The sequence below is a fragment of the Ixodes scapularis genome, unplaced genomic scaffold (assembly GCF_016920785.2).
Source record: "Ixodes scapularis isolate PalLabHiFi unplaced genomic scaffold, ASM1692078v2 PGA_scaffold44__24_contigs__length_19508400, whole genome shotgun sequence".
NCBI classification, from domain to species: domain Eukaryota; kingdom Metazoa; phylum Arthropoda; class Arachnida; order Ixodida; family Ixodidae; genus Ixodes; species Ixodes scapularis.
In genome coordinates, this window is record NW_024609873.1 from 10,512,001 (window position 1) to 10,527,428 (window position 15,428).

The window sequence follows — 15,428 nt, forward strand, 5'->3', positions numbered from 1 at the left end:
AAGCTGATAATCAGAGTGTCGTTATATTTTATTTCGTGTGCTCTCCTGGCAGAGTATCGTTTTATTATAAGCGTGCTGCCCTCTGGCAGTTGAATGCTTTTCGTGAATAAACCTTCAACTAAGAGTAAGTGTGCAAACGAGCTGATGTGACTGTGAATTGCACATTACGGAAACCCCCAGACAGCCGGTAAAAAAAACGACACAGACATTCAGAAGTGTTTTAAGTGTCGGTCCTTTACCTCCAGTGTCATGTTTTTGTCATGTACATGAGTAAGACTTTTCAGTAAGTCGCCTACCCATTTGTTTTTACACCAATGGTTTTATTTCTAGTAATTTGGCTCCACCCCCAAAACAGTTTCACAAGTGACTACCTTAGTCTTAACAAATGCAAGGTAAAACATCTATAAAGCACTGTTATGCCCCAAAACTCGGTACAGAGAAATTCGATGAAACGGCCCTTAGTGATTCGATGAAACGGCATTCGATGAAATGGCGTTCGATGAAATGTCCATTCATTCGATGAAACGGCGTTCGATGAAACGGCGTTCGATGAAATGTCCGCTACCCATTTCTTGGATGGATCCCGGATGGCGCCGCAGTCAAGTTAAGAGGGAATGAAAGCAATAAAAAATACGATAAGGCGGCGACGGAAACGCTGAGGCGCTTCTCTCGCCCTCCTGCGGTTTACTTCTTTTTCTTGGAGTTGTTATTGTTATACTAGTTGTTTATGACTAACCATTTACACATAATTCTAAGTGTAAGAAAATGAGCCATTTCCTTACACATACTATGCGTAACAAATATATCTATAACAACCGTTATCATAATTTTTTTGTAAGGAAAAATATAATTTCCTAACGCTTATTAAGTGGAACCAGATAAAGAGTATGTATAAAAACAAACTGAAGTTTAAAAAAAAGTAATTTTTTGATGCGGTTTTACTTCGTTGCCCGGTTTCGCTCGGTTTTATTCGGCTTCGCTTCGAAAACGGGTAAATTTTGAAGTAAATTCTGAGTGTTTTTTTATGTGGATACATCATTAGGTTGGCGAAAAGACGAGCTAAAAGAATTTCTTGCTTAAAAACGTGGAGGGCCGCAAAAAGTACGCGTCAACCCAAAAGCCAGAATACGCAATTTCCAGAACTGGACCCTCAAAAATTTCGGGCATGCAAGGAAAACAACAACAGCAACGGTATTGCGTGCTTGAGCGCAACATTCATTTCATTGAGAAAGGAAGCTAGATCCTGGTGGCTCGACTGAGCTGCTGTGACCTTAATCGTTCACGAGACGGCTTATCTTTCGCACCGAAGTTCGCACAAAAAAGCTTTTCCCATCTACTTTCTTTATTCTTACTGTTTCATACCAAGGCACTCCTATCTAGTGTTCCGGCAGGTGGTAGAGGTTATTTCGAAGAACGTGAATTATTGCAGTAGGCATCAATCGTTTTGTGAGCACTAGCGAAAAAAAAAATAATAATAAAAAAAAAATAAAGGTCTGCCACTAGTCTGGGGAGAAAAGGGCGGGGGATTAGGGGGATTGCTAAGTTTAGCAAGACGTCCGCTTCCCCGCTCCCTTCCCCCCATCCCCCTTCCCTTCTCTTCACCCTCCTTGTACAATACATACTGCCTTCCTACTCCTTCGCTTGAGCAGAAGAAACCTTCGAGCTCTGTTTTCCGGCAAATAGCACCGATATTTAGCTTTTTTTTTTTTTTTTTTTTTAGTTGTGGATTAAAGTTATCTCGAAAAAGCCCCCCCCCCCCTTTTTTTTTCTTCTCGCGGTCACAGCTGGCACGCGCTCATTTTGACACGCGAAGTCTCATGGCATATTTTGTAAGGTTACAGCTGAAGGATGTTTTTTTTTCCTTTAAACCGGACAACGTACCAGGATTTTGCTTTGCAAAGCCAACGGGAACGAATGTGGATAGAGCCAAGCCGTGTTTTTTCATACTCATTTCGATACGAAATTCTGGACACTCCTTTGAAGATTTAGTAGGGTAGTTTTGTGCACGTCACGTGACCTAGGTCCGGAATTTGCGTTTAGAAGAAAGAAGAACAGAGCTTGCCTGTACAAGCAGCATCTAGAGAAAAATAAATGTTGCAATTCAAGTGGTCTTTTATTTAGTTCAGTCGTTTGAGATACTTTTGTTCTCTTATATCTTTGCGCGTTGTTAAAAATGCGTTTTTTTTTTTGTGTGTGCGTGTTTTTTTGTTTTTTTTAGTAGCTTTAGGTTTCAGCGCTTTGCTCACAAGCAGAAGTCGCGCACTCGCTCACTTCTGAGGGAAACAAAAATGTATCGCAAACAACTAAACTAAAAGAAAAAAAAAAGCTTTAGGCTTTTTAAGATCCTTTTTTTCTATAAAAGCCACTCGGTCAACCTCCCGAAACCACTCTTCATTTTTGCTGTCGAAACAACTCCCGATGCTCGTTCTTGGCCTGTTCCCTTGAGAGGTAAGCTTCCCATTTTAGGTCTGCAACTCAGTCATTATTATCAATATACTAATTAAAATTGCGGTATCGTTCGCTTATGACGAGGTACATACAACAGTTGGAGCATATTCCGTCGCCCCGTTTTCTAAAACATAATTTTAAAATTAAGGTTTGTTTATTGCTATAATTTAGCGCTGCATGAAGTTTTCATCTGGAGCGTAAAGGGATGTAGCTCCCACGGATGGCTCACAAGCATCTCGCTCTATAAGTATTTATACACACCACTTATGTTTTATTGCGGTAGTTTGTTCGGCAAAATGCCCGTCTACAGCACGCTAACTGCAATGCTCACTTCTCTTTTCTACTTACAACACGTTTTGAACCAAATATTTAGTAACCATTTCACCTTAGTATTCAATGATTTGTTATACGATGATATTACGATTGAGAAAAGATATCCTCCTTATTTATGTCACCTTGGACTCTACAAACCACAAGATTTGCGCAATGCTTCCATCTCTAAAAAGTCCTCGATATCTATAGCTAAAAAAACAGATTGCGCTCTAAATGACACCCACCAGTTGGTGCTCGCAGCACCTAAAACTCCTAGAATCTAAGCGCGTTTTTCAAAACCTGTTAACAACTCCGGAGTTCAAATACGATTGACAAATGCATCGAGAAAATAATAAACCTTGTGTTCATCGTAGTCATAAACGCTGGAGGCACATTGTGGTTTCGATCAGCCAGGCAATAGTGTCTGTGGCTGCGCAAGGTAATATCTGTTATGATTTGTTTAGATTTTGTGTGCCTAGGATTTGTTACGCCTGTTGTGATTCTACCGTGCGGTGCTTGCGCAAGCACTCACATCATGTGCCTAACTCATTCACAATATATTGTTTGCCTCTCCGATTTTATAGGTATAGTTTTGGGTCTGTCCTAAAGAAGGGTGTAGGCTTCCGCGAGACATGAGGCACAGCTGCACGCACCCTCTTTGTTTGGGTCGATCGTGTCATTTGTGCATGTCGTCCGGGCGTGTCGGTTTTCTCAGGGATCTCAGCCATGTAACACATAGCACGAGGAAAAGTTTGTAGCTTGCGGAAGGAAAATTTAGGTGCGCACCCAATAACCTTGTTTTCTAAAATTGCAGGATGGCACAAATCTCTTCCCACACATGGAGGCACACCCAGCGTGGAAATCCTCTACTGATTGTCACAACCTTAGAGGGTGTGACCCGGGAATATATATATAGCTCCAAATATAGGCCACCATCATCAACAGAACCGTGGGTGAAGTACTACGTGTGCCTTGCATGTCGACGAGAAAAGGAAAAGAACGGTATAAGGAACCAGCCTTTACCGAGGATGAAAGTGCTGGAGTCCGATGTCGTGTTTGACATGAAAACCACTCCACACATCTGTATCCCCTTGGAGCCATGCCAGGTAGGTGAATATTTTCAAACATTTTCTTTTTTAGAGCGCAACTTTTAGGCGCCAGTTTCCGGGTTTCGTGGCGTCGGCCTAACCTATTACGTGTTATTACATCCATCGAGCCAGTACATCCTCAGAGCCATTACATCCATCGATGGATGTAATGACACGATGGATGTACGGCTCGTTGGATGTGTTGACATGTGTATGGATGTAGCTGCTCGATGGATGTATTGGCTCGGTGGATGTAATTGCTCGTCCTTTGTTATGACGCCTAGTCTGCCATTACACCCATCGTACTAGTACATTCATAGAAGCCAAGATGGCCGCCATGGTGCTTTTTTTGTTATTCACATTCTTATTGGTTCGGGTGCCCCAGGGAACAAACGGTAAGCTAAAGAATGGTTAGTGTATCAACATTAAATTTTGTAAGCCTTCAGATTAATTTTTTTTCGTTTCAATTCAATTTGGATTAATCTTTATTTACTCCAGTCTGGAGAAGGAGAAGGGGAAAAAGCTACATTGCGTGGCTTGACAGGCGCCTTAGTAAACACTTGGAAACACATTACATGACATCATCACTCATGATGTTTCACAAAGCGAACGAAAAGTATGACTATACGCGCCGTCCTAATCCTATATTAAATTTGTTGATATTTAGTTAATTTTGAGGTTGAAAAAAGCAGTAATTAATGTTTGATCAGTGTGGAAACAACAGACAACGAGCCGACGATGCGCGTTCAACTTTGGAGACGCCAAGGGCCGCAGAAAGTGAACTACGCACAAGGGCCCCTTCCCTCGCTTTTGTACATTTAACGCTTTAAAGTACTGTGAACTACAGACTGTCAATTAGACGGCGAGTAATATAAAATTCCTGTATCGAAAAAGCATCCGAGAAGAAACTTTATGTTCGATGAAACGGCGTTCGATGACATGACAATCGATAAAACGGCATTCGGTGAAACAGCTTCCATTAAATTATACAGCATAGTTAAACGAAGGAATAAACCTGCGTGTGTGATGGATATAATGGCACGTTTTCGGACGAAGAAGCTCGATGGATGTGATCACACGATGGATGATATGGCAGGATGTATGTAATGACACGCTCTTGGACGAAGTTGCTCGATGGATCTGATGGCGCGGTGGATGTAATGGCACGATGGATGTAATTGCTTGATTGATGCAATGGCACGTTGGATGAACTCGCCAAAAATGTATGTAGTGGCACTATGAATGTAGTAGCACGAGATAGGACGTAATTGTTCGATGGATGTATTGGCACAATGGATGCGTTGGCCCCAAGCCGGCGCTAAATTTAGCGGGAAATTGAATTAGTGTTGAGGGCATGGGACGTCAATTTTTCCGCTAAATTTAGTGGGGAAAATTATGCCATATCAATTTGTCACGTCGCCCATGAACAGATTCAGTTTCTCCGCCATATTTAGCCGGAGAATTGACGCCACGTGACCTCAAGACCAATTCAGTTTCCCGGTTAAATTTAGCGGGGAAAACGACGTCATGGCTTCGTGTCACGTCACCCGGGAACAAATTCAGTTTCTCCGCTAGATTGAGTGGGAAAACTGAAGCCACGTGACCTCCACGTCAATCTGAATTGTACAGAGGAGGAGGGGCATACCCTCCCCTCCTCCTCAAAAGCTCAGCTCTAATTTCTCGCTGCCCAGATTTGTAATTAGACACAAAGCTAGCGCTCCGCAATATAACCCTAATATTGTGAAAACTATTTTTAGGTTTCCTACTTTCTAGTGCTCTAGTTTGACGGTTTTTTTTTTTTAATTTCCTTGCTCCGTTTTGCAAACTGGAATGATAATAATACGAGCCCTTTAGTAAACTGCTGATATTCGCAGGTTTCAACAGTAACATTGTCACATCAATTTTCGGGCGGAATTATATTATTCTCAATTTACTTATTGCTAAATGCCCCTCCTTTTGCAGCTGGTGGCGAAACACCACGAAAGGGATCACCGCCTTGCCATACCAGTCAGTACGGCAAAGCGGCCGCGCGAAGCCTATGAGAACATGCAGGCGGACTTGGCCAGATCTTTCAGCGCCAACAGTATCAACGAGCAGCGACAAATAGAGAGGCATTTGCCGCCCTACAAGTGAGTCACGTTCGTTTCGAATAGTAATACATGGCTTGCATTGGCGTCACACCAGCCGCCATTGCTCCGGACCATGCTCCGGTGCCCATACCTTCTGCAGCATGCATTTGGCACTTTCAAATTTCTTTTTCTCGGCAAGCCTAGCCGAGAAAAACTAATTCGATGGTGCGATATGCATGCCGCAGAAGATACGTGCACAGAAATGGTACGAGGCAATGGCGGCTGGTACTGTGCCATATGACTTCACGTGCAAGGCAAGAATAGCATCTAGTAGAATTAACTATATTATAGCACCCATTAAAAATAGAGCTGCCCGCCTTTAACGCACCGAGTTAGGAGCGAAAATTATGGCAAATTTCTGGGCGAATCTGGGGCGATTTCGTGAAACGTATATGTCCGACTTTAGCACCCACAAACATGCTGAATACGCTGGTTCTCGACCGATCACTGAAGCCAAACAGCGGGACCCGTCAGGGAGGGAGACTAATTTTTTGGCCCCTCTTTCCTACCCTTTAGTCAACGTGACTTCTCTCGAGCAATCAAACCTCGATTTTCAACTGATCACGTTACTTGTCTCGACCAGCGAGCGCGTTTCAGACACGAGAACCAAAATGCTAGGCTAAGAACGTTTCACGTTAAAAAAATGGTAGTTTCGAAAGAGCTGCGGAAAGTGCTTGCACAGCTTGCAGCGTTTTAGCGCCGCTCGAGTTAGTACTCGAGCCCCCACCTCATCCCAGAGTTGCGGTACTATACAGATCCTGAAAAAAACGCTCACTTATTATTTTTTTTACAGGTCTGTGAAGTCTCAGTACTATCGCAAAATCAACAAGCGATACCCAACGCTCCATGGAATAGGTGACCCGGGTTCAGTCTGGGCGGAGCTCACCCAGACTTGGGAGTCAAGGAACAACGTGAACTCCGATGACCGCTACGTGCTATTTGAGCAGGCACAACCCCCGTTCCTTATCCTTGCGTCGGCCCAGGACCTCCGGACCCTGCACGATTCAAGACACTGGGTGTGCGATGGCACTTTCGACTTTTGCCCACCGCAGTTCAGCCAACTTTATAGCATTCACGGCTTCAAAAGAGGAGAAGGACTTCCTCTTGTAGCGGGACTCCTGCCAGACAAGACCCGGGCCACATATACGAAGTTCTTTGAGGTGGTACGCACTGCCCTGATCTCTGCGTGTGGTGACGTCGGAGAACTCCGATTCGGACATTTCGACTTCGAGATGGTCGCTATCTCTACATTCGAAGTGACCTTTCCGGGGGCAGAGTCCAAGGGGTGTCTGTTCCACTTCGCCCACTGCGTCATCCGCAAGATGGCCCAACTAGGCTTGCGGGTGCGTAGATCTTTCTTAAAACTTGTAATTTGGAAATTGTGAAATCGCCCTTTGCCAGTTTTGTGCCTAATCTATAATCTGCATTTAACCTTGATCCTGCAGGAACTCTATGGTGACATCCAAAGGCCAGCTTTCAGGCGCTGGGCTCGCAGGCTAGTGAGCCTCGCCCTCCTCCCGGAGCGTCTCGTGATGCCCCACTGGACTACATCCCTGAAAGGCCAGACGCCGATGACCGGAACTCCGAGGCTAGACGCAGCCATAACGGAGTTTAGTTCTTACTTCGAGCGCCAGTGGCTCGTTTCGCCAAGACAGGTGGCACTTTGGAACCACTTCAAGGATGAAGACAACCTGCGCACTACAAATCACGCCGAAGGGTGGCACCGCTCGCTGAGCTCCCGTTTTCAGTGCCAGCCGAGGATGCCCCTCGGGAAATTCATGGTAGATTTCCAGAAGAATATCCACCACATGACACAGGTAAGCCTCTATTTTATATCCACCAATTAAGATATGGGTTTACAAACCGGTCCTCTGGGAACCCTAACAACCTTCCAAAATTGCCCCGGAACCCTCCCCGTCCCCAGCCTCCGCTCCCCGTAATAGTTAATAGGGAGTTTTCGTAGATCTTTTTCGCCATCCCGCAATGCTCTCCCCAACCCGCGACGACTCCCGGAATTCCACAGTCAAGGCCATCGGCGCGCAGGCGCAGTAGCTGCTTCTTCGTTGCGGCGGCCCCTGCGGAGGGGTAAATGCTGTCTGCGAAAACTCCCTATTCGCTGCGTTCACAGGGATGCGCCACTAGCGAATCGGAGCGAGTTAGCACGATTCAAGTTAATAATAATAAACGTCCAAGTATATTCTTGAAACCATACACAATGCGAATGATATATCTTCGGGGCCATGAAAGACATACGTGTATCCGAATGTGACAGCAATGACCATTGGAGCCGCGGCGTTTAAACCATGGCGAAAGCGGAAAAAATAAATCTTTCATGTATGGTTGGGCGCTATGTTCCAGATTTCGATTACCCACTACTTCAGTAGCTTGGGAATAGGCAAGCCGGAAAAACACGCACTGCTAGCTGCAACCTACGAAGCGGGCGCGGTAAATGTTCACATTAAACATTGCCATCAGTGAACGCCGGTTGCCGGCCGTTCGCACGCCTTGTTCTTCCGCCTGTTGGCCACCCCGTCGTGTGCGCATAGTCACAAAAAATTCCTTCATACTTAAACAGCACGCTTGAACAACGTGCGCACACAGGGGTACAAAGCGATTGCACAATGTAAGCAAGCGAATTCATGTAAACGGAATGGTTGAAGTGGATTTGATATGCAAGCTCGATCCGATGCACTGCTGTCGCATCCGGAAACGTAGCCATCGTCGTCTCGCGTTATGCTTCTCCGTTTTGCATAGGCGCTTTGGGGGAAAGCATACCTGCTTCGACCGATATATCGGGTTTAATCTTCGCCGCTTTACACCGGCGCGTCACGGTGGAGCGCCTTGCTTTTCCCGGATGCTCATGAATTTCGCAGATCTATTTTCAAACTTCGAAATCTTCGAAAGTATATCTAAGTTGCCAAGTAGTCCTCTTCAGTTCGAAGTACGAATCAAATATGTGACTGTTGGTTACGATATTCAAAGCTTTCAAATATTCGCGCCAATCTAAAATAACGATTAGTAGTTGGGTACAAATATATAAAAAAAGCAAAATCTAACTATGGGTGCTCACGGAGCCGAAGAGACCTGCCCGCGGAACCCAGTTTGAAAACCACTGAATTAAGTTAGGGGAGGACAATTTTCGTAGAACTGCTATGTACGTGCCGCCGCCTGGCAATTACCCCTATATCAATCAATCGATCAATGTTTATTAGTGTCCAGAAAATATCATGAAGGCCTTAGTGCTGGCACACTTGAAAAAAAAAAAACCGGGAAAAAGTAGGAGACAAAAGTGCAGGGGAGGAACGCAGTCCAGCAATCTGACGAAATAATAACAACCAATGTAAATTCCAATCAATTTCCAGGCCAAAGCAAAGAAAAAAAAATCGCCATGTCAACGGTAATAGTTGTGTAAACATATACGAGCACCGCCAGCATAAGGGGCTTACTAACACTGCGATCAAACGCTTCGCAGCACGAAATCATAACGTGGGAATTTCTGAGCGAGAGTACGAGATTTTCTGCGATATCATTATCGCGGCTTATAGCTCCTATTGTTTGCCTCAGCCACTCCGCATTCGTTGCCAGCACGCTGGTAAGACATTGTTGCCCGGGAGCGTGAGGATAGAGGAGACAAACGCAATCCTCTGTACATTGATGACTGCCCGTAAAAAGCCCATTGTTTCAGATATTATGAGCGAACTAAACGTTCATGGCATTGTTTTTATTATTATTATTATTATTTGTTATAGGTGAGGATCCGGCAGCTTGAGAACGGAGAGACACCAAATGCCACGCGACCTAACTACGCGGCTAACAACGATGCCATCCGGACCCACAAGCAAAGCCTCCAAAGGCAGTGGATGAACCTGACCGCCGCTGTGAGAGGGGGAGGGGCGACCGCTGCCAGCCTCCAGCAGCAGTTTGAACAGAATGTGAACATGTTTCTAGACGAAGTATCATGGTTGCTGGGGCTCAACAGTTAAAGTTCTTGAACTGTGTTCTTTTTTCTGCTATATTAGCATGTCTTTTGCATATGTATATTTTTTTTGTGTGTGTGCTGCTTTTCAAGTGTATGCTTATATCTTGTTTTTTGTATATATGTTAGGCTAGCCTGTCTTGCTTAAACTCTAAAAAATGCCTGCGCGTCTACTTATCCGCCAAACACTCAAAGAACCAATCTGTGCGATCTAGGAAATCAGCTCAGCGAATGATGAGGCACCTGTTTAGACCTAAAAAGGCAGTCTGTGCTTTGGCATTGTGGAATGCAAAGCGTCATGCTTGCAGTGCGTAATGCCATAGCGCAGACTTCATTTTTAGGTCCAAACAGGTGCCTTATCATTCGCTGAGCTGATTTCCTAGATCGCACAGATTGGTTCTTTGAGTGTTTGGCGGATAAGTAGACGCGCAGGCATTTCTTAGAGCTGGACGTAATTTTATGTGATCTTTCGAAGTAGCCATTGTATTGTTTTCAAGCGCTCAGTTGGTATTTTTTAGGCTTTAGGAACCTTTTTACACACCTGCTATGCTAAATCGCAGTTTTTTTTAACCTAAGCATGTTTGTGTATTTTATGTTTTTTTGACAAATAAACACATCGAAAAAAAATCGAACTGAAATGACAACCAGTCGTTCATAGTGTAAAACCTTTTATGCGGCATAAAAGAAAAAAAAATTACAGCATTCATTTCAGCTCTTCACGTAGTGAAGCGTAGTGTAAGGCGGGAGGCTGTGTTCTTCTCGCAGGTGGGCAGACGTGAGCACTATATAATTTTACCAAGGTGAGTACTATCACTCAGAAGCTCGGCATTTTTACACTAACGCAAAAAAAAAACAAAAAAACAGGGACGAAGCTAATCAAAAAGAAAACGGAATTTCACCAATGAAAAATTCTGCTTTATACGCAAGTTCGAGTTATCTTCTCGAAACATTTCACCTAATCAAATGAGATTACCAAAGTCACCTTGACATTTTCTGTGACGTCATCAATCTAGACTCCTGATATAACACCTGACACGTCACAACGGCACAGCCAACACCTTGAGCCACCGCTGGGATGACCTTTTACGCGAAGCTTCCTCCAGAGGTGAGCCAAAAAATGATTCCTTCGTTAAAGTGTAAGAGGATCCTTAGATAACCAACTAGTTGTACACAAGAAGTTGCAGCGACCCCGCTTCCGTCCTTGTCACTCACAATATGTTTTTTCAAAATTCAACTAGAGTATGTTCTCCAGCTTAGTTCGTTAAAATGGTTAGAGGTTGCCAATAAAATACCTTGTGGACTAACGACGCAACTAACGACGCAGCAATATAATCTCCACTATGGTGTTCGAGTTCGGCACGTTCGACAATGCAAAAAGTCACGCTCGCATTGCCTAATGTCACAACTCAGACTGCATTTTTTGGTCTAAAAATACGTTTCGGCATCGACATTCGCTGAGTTGGCTCCATAGGTTGCGGTGATTGGCTCTCGGAGTGTTGTGCGGGAAAGAGGACGCACGGGTTCTTTTTAGAGTGTACAGAGCGCTCGAAAAACTTGAGTGCGCTGTAACGAAACACAAAACACTCACACAGCAACTCTTGCTTTTAACCGGTTTCATAATCTTCACAACAGCACCTCGATGAAACACAGAAATCAGTGAGCTCATGCATAAAGCGTACAAACTCAGTACGAGGTCCCTTGTTTTCTAATAGAACCTTAGTTAATTTATTCCTTTTTACATTTTATTGAAGCGTCTCCGATTTCTGTTTCCCGTTATGACATACCACCCCCAACTAGATAATCTTTCAGAATTGTCTTGTTAAAATTGATACCTGAACGTTAAGTCGGGGTCACACTGCTCATAAATCCTACAAAGGACGGTTTGCATAGAGATTCGAACGCGAGTCACCGCGAGGTCCGTGCTTCGAATGCTGCAGGGCAATGAGTTAAAGGAGAAACATGGCACGCGGTATTCGAACCACGGATATCGCGGTGACTGATATCCGGAAGACTGTTTATTGTAGGATGCATGAGCAGTGTGACCCCGGCTTTAGGGTATCAATTTAGAATTTCATGTCAGGTCTTCGGATCAAAAAGAAGCAAATCCCATTCCGTCTCCTCATTTGTTTTATATCCAAACGTTTGCTTAGTAGACTTTTTCTTTGCAAACTACCTTGATCGGTCGTACATATAAAGTCGGAGTACACAGAAACTGTAGTGCGTGCGATAGGCTTAGCTTCCCTCGTAGGTGCATTTCTGCACTTTTCCACACATCAAGTGTACTCCAAATTTATCCGTAGGATCATGGAAAGTTTCTTTTCTCCTTCTGTCGGAAGGGGTGCAGAAAACAACTTCGAGATTTCACCTCTTTCATTTGACAGTGAGGGATGCCTTATCAAGTCGGAAGAAGTAACACGCGACGACATGCAGCTCAAAGATAGGCGCCGAAAAAAGGCAAGGACAAGAAGAGACGTAAACACTGGCCGGCATGCAGCTCCTGACCGTGCCGCGTGACACCGTCTTCACGGAGTGTCTTCAATTAAAATTGAGCTTGTGCACGCGCCCTATTGGCCGAGCACATAGAAGACGAAGGAGCGAAGAAGCACGAGTTCATAGCAAAAGAACAGAAAAATAAATAAAAGCAAGCATCGAGATCAAACTCGTCGAACCAAACAGGTCTCCAAACAGAAAGGAGCGAAAACAGGGCGCGCCATCTATCGGTCTTCTTTCCAACGAATTCCCGCGACGACGGAGTAGCCACGCGTGCACTTATCGCTCCAATCCCCACCCCCGTTCTCGGCCCTTAAGCCTCCCTTAGCCTTGACGCCGTGCCCGGCCTTCCCCCCCCTTTCGGCCTCGACACCTCTCCCGGCCCTTTCGCAGTCGTCGGCCTAGCCCCCGCACTCGGCAGTTCCGGCTCGCTCGGCCTTAATCCACGCTCGGCCCTTCCGCGAGACCCGGCCGAACTGGTAGTGACCCTGCGAAAGGGCCGGGAGGGGTGTCGAGGCCGAAAGAGGGGGGAAGGCCGGGCACGGCGGAAAGGCTAAGGGAAGCGTAAGGGCCGATAACGGGGGTGGGGATTAGAGCGATCAGCACACGCGTGGCTCCTTCGTCTACGCGTGAATTCGTTGGAAAGAAAACCGATAGATGGCGCGCCCTGGTTTCGCTCCTTTCTGTTTGGAGATCTGTTTGGTTTGACGAGTCTGGCGTGGAGCACGGTGGAGGAAAAATGTGTTTCTTCCACCGCGGCCTAAAAAGCTTTCTTTTTTTAACACACATTTGGAGCGAGCGAGCGAGCGATTGTAGCAGCAGAGTGAAGTCTGGAAAAGCGAAACAACGTAATCCCGCTGCATGAGCTCTCGTGCATCCAGATCTCCTATGAACTCGTGCTCTAGTTTTCGCAATAATACACGGGGCTCCTAAATTGTCTCAACATCTTTGTCTTCTATGTGCTTGCCCAAAAGGGCACGGGCACAAGCCCTGCTTGCATAGAAGCCTCTCGGCTCCCCTCTAGGCTGACTGGCACAGTGTCTTCACGCGGCAAGGTAAGGAGCTTCATTTCGTCGCGTACTACTACTTCCGACTTTATGAGCCCTCACAGTGAAAGGCAAGAGGCAGAACCTCAGTTTTTTTCTGCACCCCAGCCAACAGACGAAAAGTAAACTTACCATGATCCCAAGGATAAATTCGGAGCATACTTGATGTGTGGTGTCTGAGGTGGCCAAAAAAAAAGAAAATATTCCTACGAGGGAAACTAAGCCTATCGCACATATTACACATTCTGTGCACTCCGAATCATATGTGCGACCGATCTAGGTAATTTGCAAAGAAAAAGTCTACTAAGCAAAAGTTTGGATACAATACAAATGAGGAGAACTACGGAATAGGATTTGCTCCTTTTTGATCCAAAGGCCCGACAGAATTCTAAATTGAAACCCGGATCACACCGCTTACACCTCATACAAAAGACGATCGAGTCACCGCGAGAACCGTGTTTCCAATGCCGCGTGCCATGTTTCTTCTTGAACTCATTGCCCTGCAGCATTCGAAGAACGGGCCCCTCGGTGACTCGCGTTCGAACCTGTCTGCAGACCGTCCTTCGTAGGATTTATGAGCAGTGTGACCCCAGCTTAACGTTCAGGTATATATTTTATCATGAAAATCCTGAAATATTACGTAGTCGGGGGCGGTATGTCATAAAGAAAAAGCGTCGGGATTGCCATGGTGGGGAAGAACAATCAGAGATGCTTAAAAGAGATGTAAAAAAATTGCAAGGCGAGTAAAAAAAAGAATTAAGATTAAGTAACCGCGTTTCTATGAGAAAGCAATTGACGTTGCACTGAGTTTCTATTTGTGCACGAGCTCACTAGGTAGCCGGACAAAAGCTCACCGACAAAAGCTCACCGACAAAAGCTTACCTAGTTTTTTGGCTAAAGACAGGCTGGGATAAAGTGCGGGCACGATGGACATTGCACCATTTTTAGGAGGACTGGTACCCCTTACCATACAAAGGTGTCGACAGATAAGCCATAACAGGCGAAGCGACGATTTGGGACCAAAATTTAGGTCACCGATACTGAGTGGAGCTGATAACATAAAACTTGCCGGAGTACCCTTGCGCCACGCCGAAGGAACTTCGTGGATCGAAGTTTTGAACCCACTTTTTCAATGCTCTTATGTTACGCTAAACGCGCACATAAAGGTTATGCAGAATCTACTCATCGACATTGCAAGAACGCACTGGCATATAATGGTCAGTGGTAAGCGTGTTTCACATGCAGCGATTTCGGCCCTAGAGCGGCGCGATTTCTGCCGTCGCGGCGCTCGTGCCGCTCAACCGCTGGTGCTGGCCAAAGCGCCGGGACGGCAGAAATCGCGCCGCTCTAGGGCCAAAACTGCTGCATGTGAAACACGCTTTAGTCTGGAAATACCTTTAGCTTATTACTGGAAGCATGCTTAAATAGGCTGGTTTAGGCGTGTTAGCTTTGCCTCCAGAAGTTGAAGTTGCTCGAGCGCTTGTAAACTTTGTTTAATTTTGTAAAGGCGCGATTCAGGTGTATTTCTGCAAAGTAAAAAAGAAAATAGCGTGGTACAGAAATTATATATGTTTTGCTGCTTCTTTGTGCATATTAAGGCGTCTGAACCAAAATGGGTTCATCGGGAACGCCAACTAGGGCCGCCGTTATGTCCACGCGTCTATGCCTCGCCATTCCGTCGTGGCCAAATGCATGGAACTTTCGCTCTAGATTATTATGTTAGACAAGCTTTGTACCCCAACTACGGGTTTATGGACAACATTTCGTGTCAGATGAGGAACCTCTTTGCGATTGACTAGGGGAAAATATATTCTGAAATGTGATTATAAAAAGACGGCTCTCTGACTACGGCACTACCGCTGCCCCAATAAGACGCAGAATGCCTCCAACATGGCGTCAAGGCACTGATAGCAGACGACAATGTTGGTTTCGATTTCGA

General features: G+C 45.3%; 1 protein-coding gene across 1 annotated transcript; it reads left to right on the top strand.

Annotated features, from left to right (window-relative positions):
* Positions 1-3,772: 3,772 nt before the first annotated feature.
* On the top strand, positions 3,773-11,032 carry LOC120836087. The gene is made up of 5 exons (XM_042293099.1): positions 3,773-3,866; positions 5,811-5,977; positions 6,771-7,320; positions 7,423-7,794; positions 10,967-11,032. The coding sequence occupies exons 1-5, from the start codon at positions 3,789-3,791 to the stop codon at positions 11,030-11,032; spliced, it is 1,233 nt and encodes a 410-aa protein (XP_042149033.1). The 5' UTR covers positions 3,773-3,788.
* The last annotated feature ends 4,396 nt before the right edge of the window (positions 11,033-15,428 follow it).

Bases quoted from the DNA above. Each gene is read 5' to 3' on its own strand.
- LOC120836087 (XM_042293099.1), top strand. From the start codon at position 3,789: ATGAAAGTGCTGGAGTCCGATGTCGTGTTTGACATGAAAACCACTCCA. The intron at 3,867-5,810 runs GTAGGTGAATAT...CTCCTTTTGCAG, and splicing joins TCCCCTTGGAGCCATGCCAG to CTGGTGGCGAAACACCACGA. The intron at 7,321-7,422 runs GTGCGTAGATCT...TTGATCCTGCAG, and splicing joins TGGCCCAACTAGGCTTGCGG to GAACTCTATGGTGACATCCA.